At 38.8% G+C, this 17,866-nt stretch overlaps 1 protein-coding gene across 1 annotated transcript in view; it reads left to right on the top strand.

Moving 5' to 3' along the window:
* The window catches only part of HDAC1 (histone deacetylase 1), a 279,346-nt gene that overhangs the window by 201,733 nt on the left and 59,747 nt on the right, over positions 1-17,866 (top strand). Inside the window, exon 8 of the mRNA XM_067135243.2 lies at positions 3,265-3,421. Within this exon, the coding sequence (XP_066991344.1) occupies positions 3,265-3,421 (157 nt within the window). The remainder of the gene's footprint in view (positions 1-3,264; positions 3,422-17,866) is intronic.

The following is a 17,866-nucleotide window of genomic DNA, read 5'->3' as shown; positions in this document are numbered from 1 at the left end:
TGACGAGTTGTCCATTTTACAAGGGTAAATTAGTATTAGCCAGTAAATTAGGTCACAAACTTACGTGAAATTGCTGAAAATAGTAGCAAGGCATTTCTGGGGGAAGGGTGTGATCTGCTGAGTAGCATAGCTGCTGCTTCCCACCTGAAAGACTGAGGTTCGAGTCCTCATTGATCCTGGGTCAAGATTTTCATCTCAGGAATTCCATAGAGTCAGTAAGGGCATCTGGTCTTGTAGCCTCAGCCAAAACCAAAAGTGAACATGCGTAGCTCCAGTGACCCCAGAAATAACTAGGGTTAGCTGGACAAAGTTTATTAGCAGGGAATTCCTGAAGGTTTCGGTTGGAGGCGACATAATCCTGCTTAATATTCAGTTTACAAAAGCTCGGTTGCAATAGCATGTATGTACAGCTTTATTTTAAAATGCCAACCATGGTTGATGTCTGTAGTTTAGTTTCTGTGTGCAAAAGTTCTTTCTCCATAGAGATTTATTAGAGAATATTTCCTCTTTAAGGTTAAAAGTGTTTGTCACATAAAGTAGTGTACATCTGGGTGGCTAAATTCTCTTAAGTGCAAAAGTTCTTGACATGGACTACTTGGGTATGTTGTTCAAGTTGCGACAGAAGCAGTCATGTGAAGGTGAAGGAAATGATTGGAGTTGGCTGACGAAGAATGAGAGTTTCCGAAAAAGTTAGGGGTCATGTAAGGTGTGTAAATGTAAACTCCGTAGGCCTTGCAAACCTAATAATGTCATGTCAAAAGAGAACAAGATTTTACTAGGAGGTTCAGATAGGTAAGGAGAATGCGAGTATAATTGCACAAGTATGTAGAAGCAATGGTAGACTTAGATAGTCCCCTTGTAGTTCCTGTTACATGTTCCCAAGTTGAGAACCCTCAGCCCATGGGGTCTACATTATAATCAATGAAGGCTGCTTTTTTTCAACCTCCGATCATGCATTTAAGTAAACAAGAGATAGACTGGAGCCAGGTCTGTGCGTCATGCTATTGCACAACATCCCCTCCACGACCTCTGTCACTGTCAGCTCCAATGTGCCAGTCGTAGCCAAGCAGCTGACAATTGAATGTGGCCGCTAAGATAAATACTCCTGTCAAGTGTGAGTTGCGAAGTGTGATACGTTTTTTGCAAGCAGAAAGATATAGCGCTGCTGAAATCCATCGCAGAATGAGTGTAGTGCCTGCTGAAAACTGTATGAGTGATGGTAGTGTACGGGAATGATGTCAGAAATTTAAAGAAGGGTGAACAGACATACATGACGAAGGCGGAAATGGATGCATGTTTGTCGCTACCGTACCCATGAACGTGTTGGTGAGTTTGTCCGCTACAAGTGGAGGTTTACGATCAGTGAACTTTCTACAGCGATCCCAGACATTTCAAGGTTTTCTCTGTACACAATTGAGACTCAACACTTAGGATACTGGAAACTTTGTTCACATTGGGTCCCAAGAATGTTGATTGACGATCACAAAACTCAGTGAATGGTGTCAGCCTTAATGTTTCTTAAGTGTTACCCTAGTGAGGGGGAAGAGTTTTTAAAGTCTATTGTTACTGGCGATGAAACTTGGGCTCTGTATGGCACTCCAGAAACCAAAGAACAGTCTAAGCAGTGGATGCATCCTTCTTCTTCAAACATGCCGAAAAAGTTTAAACTGACACTGAACAATAGGAAAACAATCGCTACCATTTTTTGGAACAGGAAATAACAATAACAAAAGAAGTTTATTGTGAAATATAACGTCGCCTCCGCTGAGCGATTCAGACCAAATGAAGAGTCATGCTCTCGAGGAACATGGTTTTCATCCATGATAATGCTCAACTGCACTGTGCCAAAATGACAAAAGGTGTCCTCAAACAATTCAAGTGGGAAGTTTTCGACCATCCACCGTATAGTCCAGACCTCACACCTAGTGATTTTCACCTCTTTCAAGAACTGAAGGCATGGTTGGGCAGACAATAATTCACCACCAATGAAGAACTTCAGGAGGTTGTCCAGACGCACCTCACCTCACTAGCGGCAGACTTCTTGGCAGAGGGCATAGGAAAGCTGGTGTCACGAAACAAGAAATGCCTAAAAGGTTTTGGCGATGTACAGAAATAAGTACGCAACTACTAAACTTTAGTAATAAAATCATTTTGTTGTGTCGTTGTGTGTCTTTTTTTATAGCCCATCAGAGGTTGAAAAAATAGCCCTCGTATGATTGATTTTTGGATTTCCTGAAAATATCCTTACAGTGGCTACCCATACACAAACAATAGTTCAATTCAATGGAAATATCCTTTTTCAGCTTAGAAAATATAGATTATGCCATCAGTTGGTAAGATTATTGCAAGGATTACTGCTAGCCCATTCCTGGAAGTGAGGTGAGGTTGTGAATATTCCATTATATTGTGACATTCAGCTTCCAAGTATCAATATGTCTTAACTCAGTGCAGTAGTGAGCTATAAGGCTACTATTCTGTTAGCCTCACAGAGAATGAATGCATTTTCTGGTAGATACTTTCACACTGTGTGTAAATTTGTAGTCAGATAGTTCCACATAATCTGTGAGCCTCTAAAAGCTATTATGGTAGTTGGAAAATTTTGCTGGTAGGTACCTCTATAGAGAGCAATAATGACTACAATTTTTCCAAACAATAAGAAATATTTCCAAAATGTGAGTCGTTATACACAAGAAAATATTTCAACAGAATAAAAAAAATGTGTATCCCCATATGAGAACTGTCCTAAACCTTCTTTTTTTTCTCCTTGTTTCCTCATCAGTGATGGATAGACATTAATTGTACAATGAAAATCATTTTCTTCATCTTTACAAGGATCATATTCCAAGCTTTGTGAGTAATCATTTCACAACTCACTTATAGATATGGAGGTTTTTCATAACTGCACAGTTTTCTCCATATTTAAATATCTAAAATTATTCTAAAATTATTATTTTTAAGTATTGTATGTATAAGAGTGAGTTGCATATTTTAGTTTTTTGTGACTTACTAGCTAGTGCTCCATTAAATAGTATTGTGCCCATTGAAAGTTGCTGGTAGTATACCACTATTACCTGTTGTAGAATAACACTAATACAACATCATCCTTTCCTTACATGTTCCTTTCATCCTGTAATTTCTTCGGAAAACCAAACCATTTCCTGTTCAATACTTCAGTGTGGTAAGTTACTGGTTAAAATTTAATTGAGAGAAGTTATTATTTTAAACAGTGTTCCCTCATAATATGTATTTTCATCTTCTACCCAGCAATACCTGAAGATGCTGTAAATGACTCGGATGATGATGAAGACAAAGCGAATCCTGACGAGAGACTGACTCAATCATCTCTTGACAAGAGAATAGCACCTGACAACGAATACAGTGATTCAGAAGAGGAGGGAGAAGGAGGTCGACGAGACCAGAGGTGAGAAATACTTGATGTCTCCAAATATGTACTGTATATAGTGGATGTAGAAGAGTGATATTGTTATCTTTGATGATGTACTGGTACTGGTGAATGATGGTATTGACATCATGAAGGAAAGAGTACTTAGAGTAATTACTCATGGTTTATTTTTATTTCTCTTATTAAAGAAATCAGAAAATTCTCACTTCTTTTAGAATTAGTTTGTTGGGATAAGGGAATGTCATAAGATCTCATATCTTAGGCAAACATTTTGTTCATAATTAAATTCATGAAAGGGTAGTGGTAGATGAGGTGATCAAAGTGGACAGTTTTATAATGCTAAAAATTATTTTGAATAACAAAACAAACAAATACATTAAAATATTTTGCTTATGAGAATTTATTTTCAATTATCCTAATTTCATATATTCTTACTAGTCATAATCCTTCAGTTCCCGTTTACCATCAATCACTTGGTGATTCCAGTGAGTTAGTCCACTAACAAAGAGCTGCAGGATAATAAATCACTTGGATATTCTTTGGAAGTCTTAAGTATAGTTCAAATACTGTACTCACTAAACGTTGTGCAGTGTGTGTGCTTTCTCTCTCTCTCTCTCTCTCTCTCTCTCTCTCTCTTCCCGGTTCGCAGTCTCTTCGCTCACTTGTTGACACATTGTGTTCAGCCACTGCATACACATCTCGTAAGAAATGATTCAGCCGATGTTGACTACGGTTCTGTTACACCTAATAACTATCTTAAGGTTCACAAGCATGTTATTTTAATATATCACGACGCATGTTTGGTTTTGTGATGTATGAGCGTGCACTGGGTAAATTTTACCCAACCAGTTTATCGGTGTATAACACCATATGTAAGTAGGATAAGAAAAATGTCGATCTATTTGTACCTCTAAGAGTCTAATAATACATCATTGAAAGAAAGTTATATTAAACACTAGAGCAAAAAATACATCTTGGTACTGCATGTCAACCCTGTGGTAATGTAGACTCTTCATGATTAATTTACATTATTAAACAAAATATTCAGTTTGCCGTATATATGCCAACCTACTCGTAACCTAACTCTGGTAAAATCTTCAGTTATTATTGTTAATATATTTTTATTTTTTATTAAATACTAAGTACGACTATACTCTGTAAATATGTATTGTACATTTGTATAACCTCAAATATGTCTTGTGAATATGTCTAACCTCAAAATCTGTGTGGTCGAAAACTGTAGAACACCACGTAATATTCGTATATTGGACATAGTCCATTATCATTCTGATACATATGGAGGTTTCTGGAAACTTACTGTAATGATTTATTATCCAGATATATGTAGAGACATTAGGAAAACCGTAATTGAACATTTGAGTTTGATCTACCCCAATTTAGAGGCCGGTTAATTGATTGTCGCTTGTGTGTTACATTTAGTGTGTTGCAACTTGGTTGCAGGAACATTTTTAGAAGTCGATATTTCTAGACTGTTTGTCACACAATATATATATCGAGTAAGACAGTCAGGCAGGCAGTCATTGTTGGATTCAGAGTTAGTGTTGGATTCCATGGTGAAGTCAGTCAGTCAGTCAGTCAGTGAGACAGTGAAGTAAGAGAATGTAGAGTGGGGGTTAGAGTGAGTTGATATCTGTATTAGTCAGAATCGATTTGAGCGAGAGGGTAGTCAGTCTTGCCTTGTGATGGCAAGGTGAATAACCAGTACAGTGGAACCTCGATTATCCGTTCCCGGAAAATACGTTTTCCCGGAATATGCGTTCAAATTACGCGGTCCCGCGAGCATCGTAATTAAATCACGTTGTAAAAGTCCCGCATTATCCGTTCCTCGAAGAAACGATTTCCCGGATCAACCGTCCAGAAATTCCAGTCCCATCAATGCTAAATCCTCTATCACTGCGATAATTAAAGCAAGTAGGGCCTACTGTACCGGTACTGGAAAAGCAGTCGGCGGTGAACTTGCATAAGGGACCATCTTAGCATCGCATTCGGGTGGTATTGTTTAGAGAATCTCGGAAAATCATAAAGCAGAGAGTGGCCACAACAATTGCAAGGAGACACGGCGCATTTCGACAGTTCTGCTTGAAGACAGAACGAGTTTCGTCAAATGTTCGCACTTATAAAACGTCCATATTATGTCCAGGGTTAGATGTTTATATTTTGACATTTTTTCGATCGTACTGCCGAAGAGGTTTTCGGCACTTTGCTCAGGGCACTGCAGAGTAACTGGACTTTCGGGCAGGAATCGAAACTGCTCCTTCTTAACACAAATTCAGTATTTTTGATATTATCGTACATAATTATGTTAGCGAGACCAAAACGGACGTTGCACCTTACATTTAAAAAAAAGAAAGCCATGGGAGGTCTTGGGATTGCCTATTAGGCTACTGTTTAGGTTCTAATGTAAGACTGGGAATTTTACGTTTTCGTGTTAAAATACCAAAAACCGCAGTCGTTTTATTTGCGCACGTTACATTTTAAATGGTTGGTATCATTTCAAACTCATACTGACATGAGCAGTGAGCGCGCTTTCCAGATGACCTCAAGGTCACGAATAACCGTAATTTCTGCAGTTTTGATATTTCTTTTATCTTTCCAATTTGTTTGGATTTGTGACGCGCATAATCGAATTTAATGCATTCAAGAACTTTTAAGAATCGATACATACATTCGAAACCATGTTTTCGAGTTCAACATAACCTTTAAAAGTCGATGTAGGCCTAATTTGCGCGGTACGAGATTTCCAGAAACTGACTACGAACAGTATACCGGAGACCAAATTACAATGAAAGATTAAGAAATGAACGGATTTCGCCATCATTTTGGGTGCTTTTGTATCTAATGTGCTTTGTTTTATTAGATGAGAGAATTAAAAATACTTTTGGTCGATTGTCGTTTGGCTTGGCGTTGTTAGATTTATCGAAGAGTTTGGCTAGCGTAATCAAAGTTGCTGAACTGAAAGACGTTTTCACGGGAAAATGACGAAGATTCTCCTGTAAAATTGAATATAAAGTATCGAGATTTTGAACTCGCGTACCGGTAATTAATGCACTTTCGCGGTCTAACATGCCCGCCTCTCATCCAGAGGGCCCGGGTTCGATTGCGACCAGGTCAGGCAATTTTACCTGGATGTAAGTCTGGTTCCAGGTCCACTCAGCCTATGTGATTACCTTTAATTGTGGAGCTATCTAATGGTGAGATGGCGACCCCGATCTACAAAGGCAGGAATATCGGCCGAGAGGATTCGTCGCACTGACCATGCGCACCTCGTAATCTGCAGGCCTTCGGGCTGAGCAGCGGTCGCTTGGCAGAAAGTCCCACTGGGGCTGTAGTTTGGTTTAGTTTAGGAGTTTTTGTAAGATTATAATAGGGAACATGCATGATCCGGGGTTTTAATTAAAAATATGCTAATCTGATACAAAATTGCATGCAGAATTCAAAAATGTGATCAGAATGTACAAATAATAACTCCAAACATGATAAAAATCTACGAAAATGTCATGTCACGCAAGTACGCGATCTCATTGGCCTGACGTCATCGTACAGGTTGACTGAATTAGCAGACGAAATAACACGTAGTGTGCTGTGAGAAGCAGGATACACTTCGCGTATTTCTACTTTACGTTAGTGTCTAGTATGGTTAAATTCGAGGTCTATACATTGGATAATAATCTGAGTGGTATATTTTAGACTTAAAATGAATCCTGCGCAGACAGTGAGGCAGAAAACTTATAAATGGTGTAGAGTTCCGATGTGCAATAGCACATCGCATACCATCCCAAACAAATTGTTTATAAACGTTCCAAAGACGCTAAAACTAGGGAGAAATGGATTTTGGCGAGCTGGAGAAATGCTGGTGATATATCGGAAAAGTCTACAGTTTATTTTTTTGAAGATTTTAACATAAGATGAATTTGTTTGAATTTTCAAATCACTTTTCCATGTCAGCTGTTCTAGTGGTAAAACTTTAAATTTTAATGTATGATGCTTTATTTAAATGCTTCAATTACATCTTGGAATATGAAAGTAATAAACGGTGCATTAAATAATGCTGATTATTAAAGTATTCTCCAAACCTAACCTATGTTTTGGGTGATCCATGTCAAGATAATAAATCAAAGGGGTTATGAACCATTTTGACAGCTCTAATTCTACCAATATATCTTGGCATGGGACAGTTATGTATGTCTTTATTGAAGAGCTTAATTGGTAAAGAAATTTAGGCTATATCTAAATACCCTATAATGTAACAAAGAATAGGCGTGTACATCATGAAAGGAAACGACGTGAATTTAACAAATGTATAACTCTACACAAAACCAATGCTTGTCTGTTGGAGTCTTATAAGTTAACAATGCTCAATTATAATAATTATCATAATATTAAATAAATAAATAACATAATTGCACACAGGTGAAAATAGTGATGTAGGTGTTTAAAATATAATCCAACTTAGCCTAAGTTTTAGGTTATACAAGCCAAGTCAATAAACCGAAGGGTAAAAATACCGCGCGAGTTGGCCGTGCGGTTAGGAGCGCGCAGCTGCGAGCTCGCATCCGGGAGATAGTGGGTTTTGAACCCCACTGCCGGCAGCCCTGAAGATGGTTTTCCGTGGTTTCCCATTTTCACACCAGGCAAATGCTGAGGCTGTACCTAAGGCCACGGCCGCTTTGTTCCCATTCCTAGGCCTTTCCTGTCCCATCGTCGCCATTATGTGACGGTGTGACGTAAAGCAAACAGAAAAAAAATAATGTTACTGGCTTCACGCCTCGCTAACTACTTCTACGATTTTCGGAGACGCCGATGTGCAGGAATTTAGTCCTGCAGGAGTTATTTTACGTGCCAGTAAATCTACCGACACGAGGCCGACGCATTTGAGCACCTTCAGCTACCACCGGACTGAACCAGGATCGAACCTGCCAAGTTGGGGTCAGAAGGCCAGCACCTCAACAGTCTGAACCACTCAGCCCGACTTGTGAAAACTAGATGAAGTCATATTTACCTTTATCATGTTTAACTTTTTCCCTCCACAAAGATATTTAATTCTCTTTCATGGGCCCCGGAAGTGGGTAGGCCAGTTGTCCCAACCATAAATATTTTTTTTTTGGGGAATGATAGATTATAGCCCTATAGTACTATGATCTTTCTTTCTTTCTTTCCTTCTTTCTTTCTTTCTTAATCAGTTTATCCTGCAGGGTTGGTTTTCTCTCGGACCCAGCGAGGGATTTCACCTCTACCACTTCAAGGGCAGTGTCCTGGAACGTGAGAGTATGGTGATGAAACTGGTGAGGAGTGCCATTACCTCGCCCAGGAGGCCTCACCTGTTATGCTCAGCAGGGGCCTTGTTGGAGGATGGGAGGATCGGAAGGGATAGACAAGGAAGAGGGAAGGAAACGGCCGTGGCCTTGGGTGCCTGGAGGAGAAGTAGGAAAATACGAAAAACCACTTCGTGGATGGCTGAGGTGGGATTCGAAACCCTTCTACTCAGTTGACCTCCCGAGGCTGAGTAGACCCCGTTCCAGCCCTCGTACTATTTGTTTTCAACTTTCATGGCAGAGCCGGGAATCGAAACCGGGCCTCCGGGAGTGGCACATATTAACCACTACACCACAGAAGCGGACTAGTACTATAATGCTACCTATATGTTTATGTTAGTGCTGAAATCCGATTTCTTACTTTACTAATGCTGAAAGCCCGAAAATGTAATGTTATTCTTTAATAGGGGAATCAGTCTAGAAGGAAATGTTGAAAGTGATGTGATATCTATCCAGGTTCAGTTGTTATCCTAATACTATGGGTTACAGTACATTGCACGTATATAAAAGACGCCACTTACAAACTTGCTTTTTATCCGCGAAATTCTGCGGCCACAAAAGTCACTATTTTTCAAGAATGATGACATCTACACATGATAGATTGTCTGACTGTGCTGTTTTGAACCTTCCTTCTGTCATGTTGAAGTTATTCGCGATCATGAATAATAAACAATCGGCTTTTAGCAACGGCTGATGCACAACGGCTGGTAGAGCTCCATGCGGTACTGGATCGTGACGTCACAGCGCGCCGCTTACGTCAGAGGCCGTTTCACTCGCCTTGCGGAGAGGCACTATTAAATATTTTTTTAATGGTAGAAAACAAGGCAACATACCACAATGTAATACGTTTACATACTATTTCATTGGTGTACTTTTCAAAAAAAATATTTTTGAAAATGATGCATGTTCCCAATTATACATATTTCATTTTTGTGATGTTTAGCCAAATTGTTGATGGTTTTCATTCATTCCCGGATATCCCGTTTTCCCGTATTGTACGTTTTATTTTCATGGTCCCTCGGAAAACGGAGAATCGAGGTTTCACTGTATAAGGACTTGTTGATATCTGTACTTTTCAGAATCGCCTTTGTGATGTTGAAGTGAATTACCAGTGTGAGAACTTGTTGATATCTGTACTGACAAAATCGATAGTAAATTGCTTCAGTGTGTTTCCCTTAATAGTGTAGTGTTGTGTATAATTGTGTATAAGTGTGTGTTGTTAAGGAATATACGTAGCAACAATAAAGTGGTTTTATGTAAGGAAGTGGATGTATCATGTGTGATATTTATTTACATCAAAATAAAATCGCATTGAGATTGAAAAGTTATATGACTGATATTGATGACACAGTAATAAACACGAACAACTTGTTAGGCTGACATTACACATCATCATTTACATCATGATTTTCATTTCCCTTGTCCAGCTCCTGCCAGGTCTGGGTATTGAAGGCACTTGTCTGCCACTGCCTCTCCTTCCACCACTCCTCTTCAGTAATTGTATTCCAGTCCAGTCTTCTTTTTCTTATACTGTTCTTGACATCATCTATCCATCTTGCTCTGGGCCTCCCTCTTGCCCTCTTTCCTTCTCTTTCCTTCTATCCTCGTAACATGTCCAAACCATCTCAATTTATTCTTGTGACAACAGCGTAATTCCTTGATAATTGTCACATATCTTCCTGTCACCTTTTTTAAATGCTAGTATTATTATACCTTTACACCAATCAACAGATACTTGCTTTTTCTCCATATTCACCTTAGCAGCCTATATAACCAGTGTAGATCAGTAGGTCCTGCTGCCTTTATCATTTTCACACATATTTCATCCTTCCCTACTGCTTTTTTATGTTTTCATTTGTTTAACCCATGGACTGGGTACTAAGTTCTCCACATGTGTAACCTGCCCTGGGCACATTTTCTCCCACATTGTGATATTTAAATATTTCCTTCAAAAAATGTGATCACAATTAGTTTAATGTAATGATAGTGATTATGACTATTATACTTCAATAATGGGTTACTAACATTATGTGGTTATGTATCCATGATTGTAGGTTTTGTAGATTGCTGTCTGTGTAGTATAGGCAGAAGCAAGGTCATCTATGAACACTTTGAAGTATTCTTTGGCACTGTGTACATTACTAAAACTATGTTAATAGTATTTACCTTTGTAAAAGCAAATCTTGGTCTTGGTGCACCATTTGCAATGAACTGAGACAGCTGTCACATTCTGAACATCTTCCTCATCATTTTGTTCATCTGGAACCACTTCACTTTCACTTTCAGGATCACTTTCACTCTCCTCATCTTCAGTATATATCCACTCATTATCATTTGCTAAAAAAAAAAAATTACCTCATCATTACCCTCCGCTTCTAGAACAGTCAAAATACCAGCACAATCAAGCTGATCTACTTTACATTTGGAAACCATGCTCCTTGACATAAATAGCTGCGTGAGAGCATCGTGCTAGGTGCCAAAACAAATTCGTTGTAGGGGGCTGTGACAGCTATACCGTATGCAGCATAATATCATGGAAAATACATCAACTAATACAGTAGACTCCATGGCGATATATGCCATCACTACCAAGACAAATAAGCAAAAAATTGCAAGATCGACTTACGCCATCTTAGAAGCCCAGCTTGAAAACTTCTAAAAGTTGTCATACCCATTTAAGGGGTTAATAGCCATTTCCACATCTGACATTGCAATATCACTCTCCATTTCTGGATCATTCTCATTTACCACTACCTTCTTACATTCAGGAGTTTCTAGAAATAGTCCTTCCATCTATTCTTTATCTTCTCTGGGTCTGGTGTTACATGTCCACTTTCTTCCTTCACTTGTTTAGTGTAGATTTTTCTTTCCTTTTATTTTTTATCAATCCATACTACATCCTTTTTCCACCATTTACATCCTTTTCCAGCTCTTGTGGGAATCTCCCCAACATTTTTTCTTTTCATCATTTACCACTTTTTTACACTTACTTTTAGTTTCCTGATAATTAATATTACTTCCTTCTTTACTATCTGTATTCCATTCTTGCCATGCTTTCTTCTTTTGTTAACAATCTCCTTCACCTTTTCATTCCTTCAAGGGGTCTCCTTTTCCTTCACTCTCGCCAATGTTTTGCCACAGATCTTCTCTGCACAGCTTACATATGTGTTTTTAAATTTTGTCCATTCTTTTACAACACTTCCCATTTCTGATATAGGGATGTGATGTTTTATTTGCTTATTTCCTTGTGAAATTTCTCTTGAGTTCCTTTATCTTCTCATTTCCTTACTTTAATTTTCTTCTGTCTTATTTCTTTACTCTCTCAATTTTACCTATTTTCAGTTTTGCTACCACTACTCTTTGGTCTTCACCAAATGCCTCACATGGTAGTGCTGTTACATCCCTTAACTGTTTATAATATGTTTCCTCAACCAAAAAATAATAACTGTGTATGTCCTTCTTTCACCCCAGCCATATCTAGTGATCTTTCTACTATTCTTCATTCTAAACCAAGTGTTACCTACAATAATAATTTTATTTCTCTCACAAAAATCAATCAACTTATCTCTCTTGCTGTTTCTTTTTACCATATCCACAGGGACCAATCACTTCTTCTTTCCCACTTCCATAATTTCCAACCTGCACATTGAGGTCTCCCATGACTATCACTTCTACATTGGTGATCCTCGAGTGTCTCGAAGAATTCTGCTATATTTTCCTCACTGTTTCCAGTTTGGGATACATAAACTTGGATGAAATCTTTCACTCGTTCTTACATCCTCAGTCGTCCTCTGATTATTATATCCGTAATAGTGTACCCTTTCTGCATTTTCATCCAGGATTTTGTTAACAATCTCTCCTACTCCATTCTTTGCCTCACCTCCTCCACGCCAGTATGTACCCTCTACTCATCATCTTCACTCCCTTTCCCTTCAACTTGACCTCACTCAGTCCCATCATTGCAACATTCTCTTTCTCCATAAAATCAATCAACTCCTCTGATTTTTCCATCATAGTCACAACGTTTATTATTCCCACCTTTATAATATTAACTGCTGATTGCCCACTTACCACAGCTCCCCCAGCACAAGAACTCTGTGTTGCTTTTAGCAGGGTATGCCCTAACCTTTTCCGAGGCTGATAAATACCAACACTAATTTTAGGCTATTGTTATGATGGGGTCACCACTGTCAAAAGCATTTTAGAGTAACTGCCAGCAATAATTCAGGCTGCACCTTACATGGGAAACAGATGCGTTTGCAGCCGCCCCTAACATGGGAAACAAACGCTGCTGATGAATAGTCTACTCATACTATTCCCGGGGTACTGTTCTTCCACAGTCTCCACCACTCTGAAGTCCATCTTCTCCGCTGTAGATTCCGTTGAGGCCTTCGCTCATAACCCTGAGCTGGGACCCTTACCAGATGCTACACAATATAGTTGGTTCGTTATTGGACATTATAAATTTTCCAGCTAACTCATTCCTGGTTGCCAGCATTTTTCCCCAGTGTGCTAAGTTGGGCACATCAGTTGGTAAATAGCACACCTACCAAGACGCATGGCTAGTGCATACCGTGGAGGCCACTGCGTAGGCTACTTGGAGCCACCAGCAGTGCCAATGCACTGTGAGAGACTTTGTCCCATTTTCAAAAATTGATGCCTGCCTGGCCATCAAATGACAAAGATGTTGATTCCCATAGGGAACCTGAAATATTTGTTCCGAATGAGTAAATATTAGTATTATAAATTTACTCATTCGGAACAAATATTTCAGATGCTACACACCAGGTCATTGTGCTCTGGGACTCACATAGGCAAGGGCGCCACTCCCTGGGCAGGGCTGCCTCCGAAGAGGGTCCCTACCTGCTATCTATTACACATATAGAACATAAAAATAGAATGATCAAGTCTACACCTGACAGTGAGAAGAAAGCATGTTTATAAATATGAAGTTTAATAGCTAACAGGTTTTAGTCCTCGTCAACTACATGAAGAGATTCATTGAAAGAAAACTCTTGTTGTCTGATGCACAGCTGTCCTGCTGTGTATAATTTCTGCGACCACCTTCATGAAAAACTCATAACTTCCACCAGTAACTTCATGATATTTTTCATCACCAAGCGGTGGCGGCGCGTGGATAAATGTCTGGGGGTTCACTGCTTTCAAAAGTAACATGTTCAAATTTATTGTTACTTGATGTTTACATGGATGTAAAATAGTGACATTGCTTGATTAGCAACGCGACTTTCTGTTTAAGGCACACTGCTTCAACTTGAAGAAGTTACCAGAGAATATGAGGTAAATGAAATGAAATGGCGTATGGCTTTTAGTGTCAAGAGTATCCGAGGACATGTTTGGATCGCCAGGTGCAGATCTTTTGATTTGACGCCCGTAGACGACCTGCGCATCGTGCTGAGGATGAAATGATGATGGAGACGATACATACACCCAGCCCCCATGCCAGCAAAATGAACCAATAATGGTTAAAATTCCCGACCCTGCCGGGAATCAAACCCGGGGCCCCTGTGAGCAAAGGCCAGCACGCTAACCATTTAGCCACGGAGCCGGACAGAATATGAAGTGTAATTACCTTAAGCTGATCCAGTTTCCTCTGATTTTGAAGACTTTGCTTGTGTCGGAATGTGTAACTGCTTCAAGAACGTGTTAGGTAGGCTACTGCTATTTATCTTGTGACGTATTTTGTTGTTTACTTTTCATAAAACTCATATTACTATAAATTTTTTTGCTAGTGGCTTTACGTCGCACTGATACAGATAGGTCTTATGGCGACGATTGGATAGGAAAGGCCTAGGAGTTGGAAGGAAGCGGCCGTGGCCTTAATTAAGGTACAGCCCCAGCATTTGCCTGGTGTGAAAATGAGAAACCACGGAAAACCATCTTCAGGGCTGCCGACAGAGGGGTTCGAACCCACTATCTCCCGGATGCAAGCTCACAGCCGCACGGCCAAACTCGCCCAGTTTATTACTAATTAAAAGTGTCATTAATTACATATACTTAGGCTACATATGCCTACTGTTGCTATACAAATCATAGTTACCAAAATATTTTGTTTCATTGCAGCTGATTACATCAGAACCGCAAAACCATTAAAATAAAATCCCTTCAAAACCTACCATATTAGGCAAATTTTAATTGCATGCTCTGAGTGTTTTCTGCTTTGACAAACCTTTGGGTGATTGGGAGTTGGTTGAAATCCTGGATTGTTGTTTCAGCCACATTGTAAGTCAAAGACAGGTATTTTGATAGAACTGCCTTCTTCATGTTTACAAACCATTTATGTTAACTTCTCCTAAGTTTATGGTTCGATGTGATTTCAGCTCCAAAGTAGCTCTTCAGCTGCTTTGCTTCTTATATGTTATGTCTGCCTCTTTCCTAACATTGCCTCAAGTCTTAGTCGTTCTTTATGACAAGACGTCAACTTCAGATGAATTGCCACAAGTCTGCAACCTCTTTAATTCCTATTGCTGAGACCAGATTTATCATCCAATTTCACTTTTGTTTCCTGCAACTGAGTTCTAATCACCCAAAATTATAGGAGTAACTTTGTTGTTTACAGTTTCTAACTATTCATTAAATTTTTTCCATTTCTTCATATAAATGGGTTTTTGATAAAAATATATTGGAAATTTTACACTTCCTGTAGGTTCTGCTTCTAATGTTTATCATGATTAGCCTTTCACTATGTTCTTGCACATTAATTACTCTTTGACCAAAAGACTTGAAGGGAAAATCTTCTCCATAACTTCCATCAGGCATTAAATGTGCTCTGTAGAGTTCTTTTACATGGTAACATGAACAACATAGTGTGTTATAAATTTACTGATCTCCAAAAATTTAATTATCCTGGGCTATCCTACAGTCTTCGGGACAAGAAACTAGTATGCTAATAACTTGTTGACCACCAGTAATTTATTCCTGTAATGATCCTCCATATACACTACTGGAAAGTAGGATTTCATATTAATGAGTTTAGCTATTTACATGCAGAAATTTTGCAGCTTCCTCAGAAATCAGGAGATATTCTTTTTCTGATTCCTGCTCGTGGTGCTCCTGCATAGGTAGTCGGAATTGAATTTCCATTGCTGAACTGAATGTCAGCATTCCAGAAGCATCATTAAAGTACTATCTGAAATGATTCATTCTAGTAGGGAAAGGCTCTCATCAGAGCCCAATTTAACAATTATTTCTCTTAACATTGAAGGACTGTCTTAATGGAAAGAAGATCTTTTACATGAAATATGCCTAAAACGTAATTGTGATGTTTTATGTATACAAGAAACTCCTAGGGATGTTAATCAACGACGTCCTAAAATCCCTGGAATGAGATTGGCAGTTGAATGTCCTCATGACCAATATGGACGTGGCATCTTCACTAAACCAGATATCAGGATTATTGCAACCTCCATCTCAGATGAAAATGATATAGAAATTATTCAATAGAGTTGAGTAACTCTATCATTTTTTCCATTTATAAACCCCCAAAGGTAAGCTTTTCATTCAGACAACCTGATAATCTGAATTTGCAAAAAGTGTCCATCTTCGTGGCTGATTTCAACAGCCACAGCATTATATGGGGTTATCCACATGGTAATGAGAATGGAGAAGCTGTTATGTATTGGGCAGAATCACACCAACTGTCTCTCATTCATGATAACAAACTTCCTTCATCCTTCAACAGTGGAAGGTGGAAACGTGGATATAATCCAGACCTTATTTTTGTGAGTGAGCTGATTGCCCATCAGTGTGTTAAATCTGTCTGCCTTCCTATTCCTAACACACATCATCATCACATAATGTGCCATATATCAGCCGCAGTCAGACCACAGAGTGTTTACTTTAAGAGAAGATATAATTTCAAAAAGGCAAACTGGGAATGTTTCACTTCCTCTTGAGATTAAAAGATGAGTATGATCAGTCCCGTACCAGAGGCATATGACCAATTTATTGATGCCATTAGATTGTGTTCTGAAGAAGTCATTCCAAGAGGATGCAGGTCTAATTACATACAAGGTCTTTGCCAGGAAACATCTGCCCTACTGAAAACTACTTCAATTTGTATGAAAGGGATCCTTTTAGTGCTGAAACTATTGCAAGCGAACAACAACTTCTCTCTGCTATTTCAGAGACTAAATGAGAACAGTAGTTAAAATTGATGGAGGAGGTTAACATGGATAGGAGTAGTCAGAAGGCCTGGAGGCTACTCAGGCATCTCAGTGATGGTCCTAAAAAGTATCATCTCTTTGTAACGTATCTGCAAACCAAATTGCTCACCAACTCATCCAAAATGGCAAGTCTGTAAACTCCAGTTCTAAAACAAAAGTGGATGTTACTAAGACAAAATTCATACCAGAGACCAGTATGCTTTCTAATCCCATTACCATGGCAGAACTGAATGAGGCTATAAATATCAGTAAAAATGGAAAGGCCCCTGGTATAGATGAAATCTGTATTCAACAAATCAAGAATTTTGGACCTGTTACTAGAGAATGGGTACTAAATCTATTTAACAATAGCATTCGAACATGCAGAATACCCGAACTTTGGAGGAAATGTAGAGTTATAGCATTCCTTAAACCAGGAAAAGATCCACATGATCCTAAAAATTACAATTTCCTAGTTCTATAATTTATTCAAGATCTTAGAACGAATGATTCTGGTAAGGCTTTCAAAATTGTTGAACCACTTTTGATCCCAGAACAAGCTGGTTTTAGAAGAGTAAAGAACTGTACATCACAAATCCTCCATTTGACTCAATATATTGAAGATGGTTTTGAAAATCAGAAAGTAACTGGAGCAATCTTCATCGACCTAACTGCGGTCTATGACACGGTTAGTCACGAAATTCTGTTGAGTAAACTTTATAAGATGACAAAGGACAACAGGCTGACTGAATTTCTTCAATGTCTTCTTGAAAATCAAAGATTTTTTGTAGATTTCCAAAGATGACATAGTCGTTGGAAGAACCTCAGGAATGGCCTACCCCAATGTGGTGTTTTGTCTCCAATATTATTTAATATTTTCATGAATGATCAACCAAAAGGAACAAAAAGCTTCATTTATGCAGACGATCGAGCTATTGTCACCCGGGGTGATCAGTTTGAGAGTGTTG

The sequence above is a fragment of the Anabrus simplex genome, chromosome 1, assembly GCF_040414725.1.
Source record: "Anabrus simplex isolate iqAnaSimp1 chromosome 1, ASM4041472v1, whole genome shotgun sequence".
Classification (NCBI taxonomy): Eukaryota; Metazoa; Arthropoda; class Insecta; order Orthoptera; family Tettigoniidae; genus Anabrus; species Anabrus simplex.
This window is presented reverse-complemented; position numbering and strand designations above follow the sequence as displayed.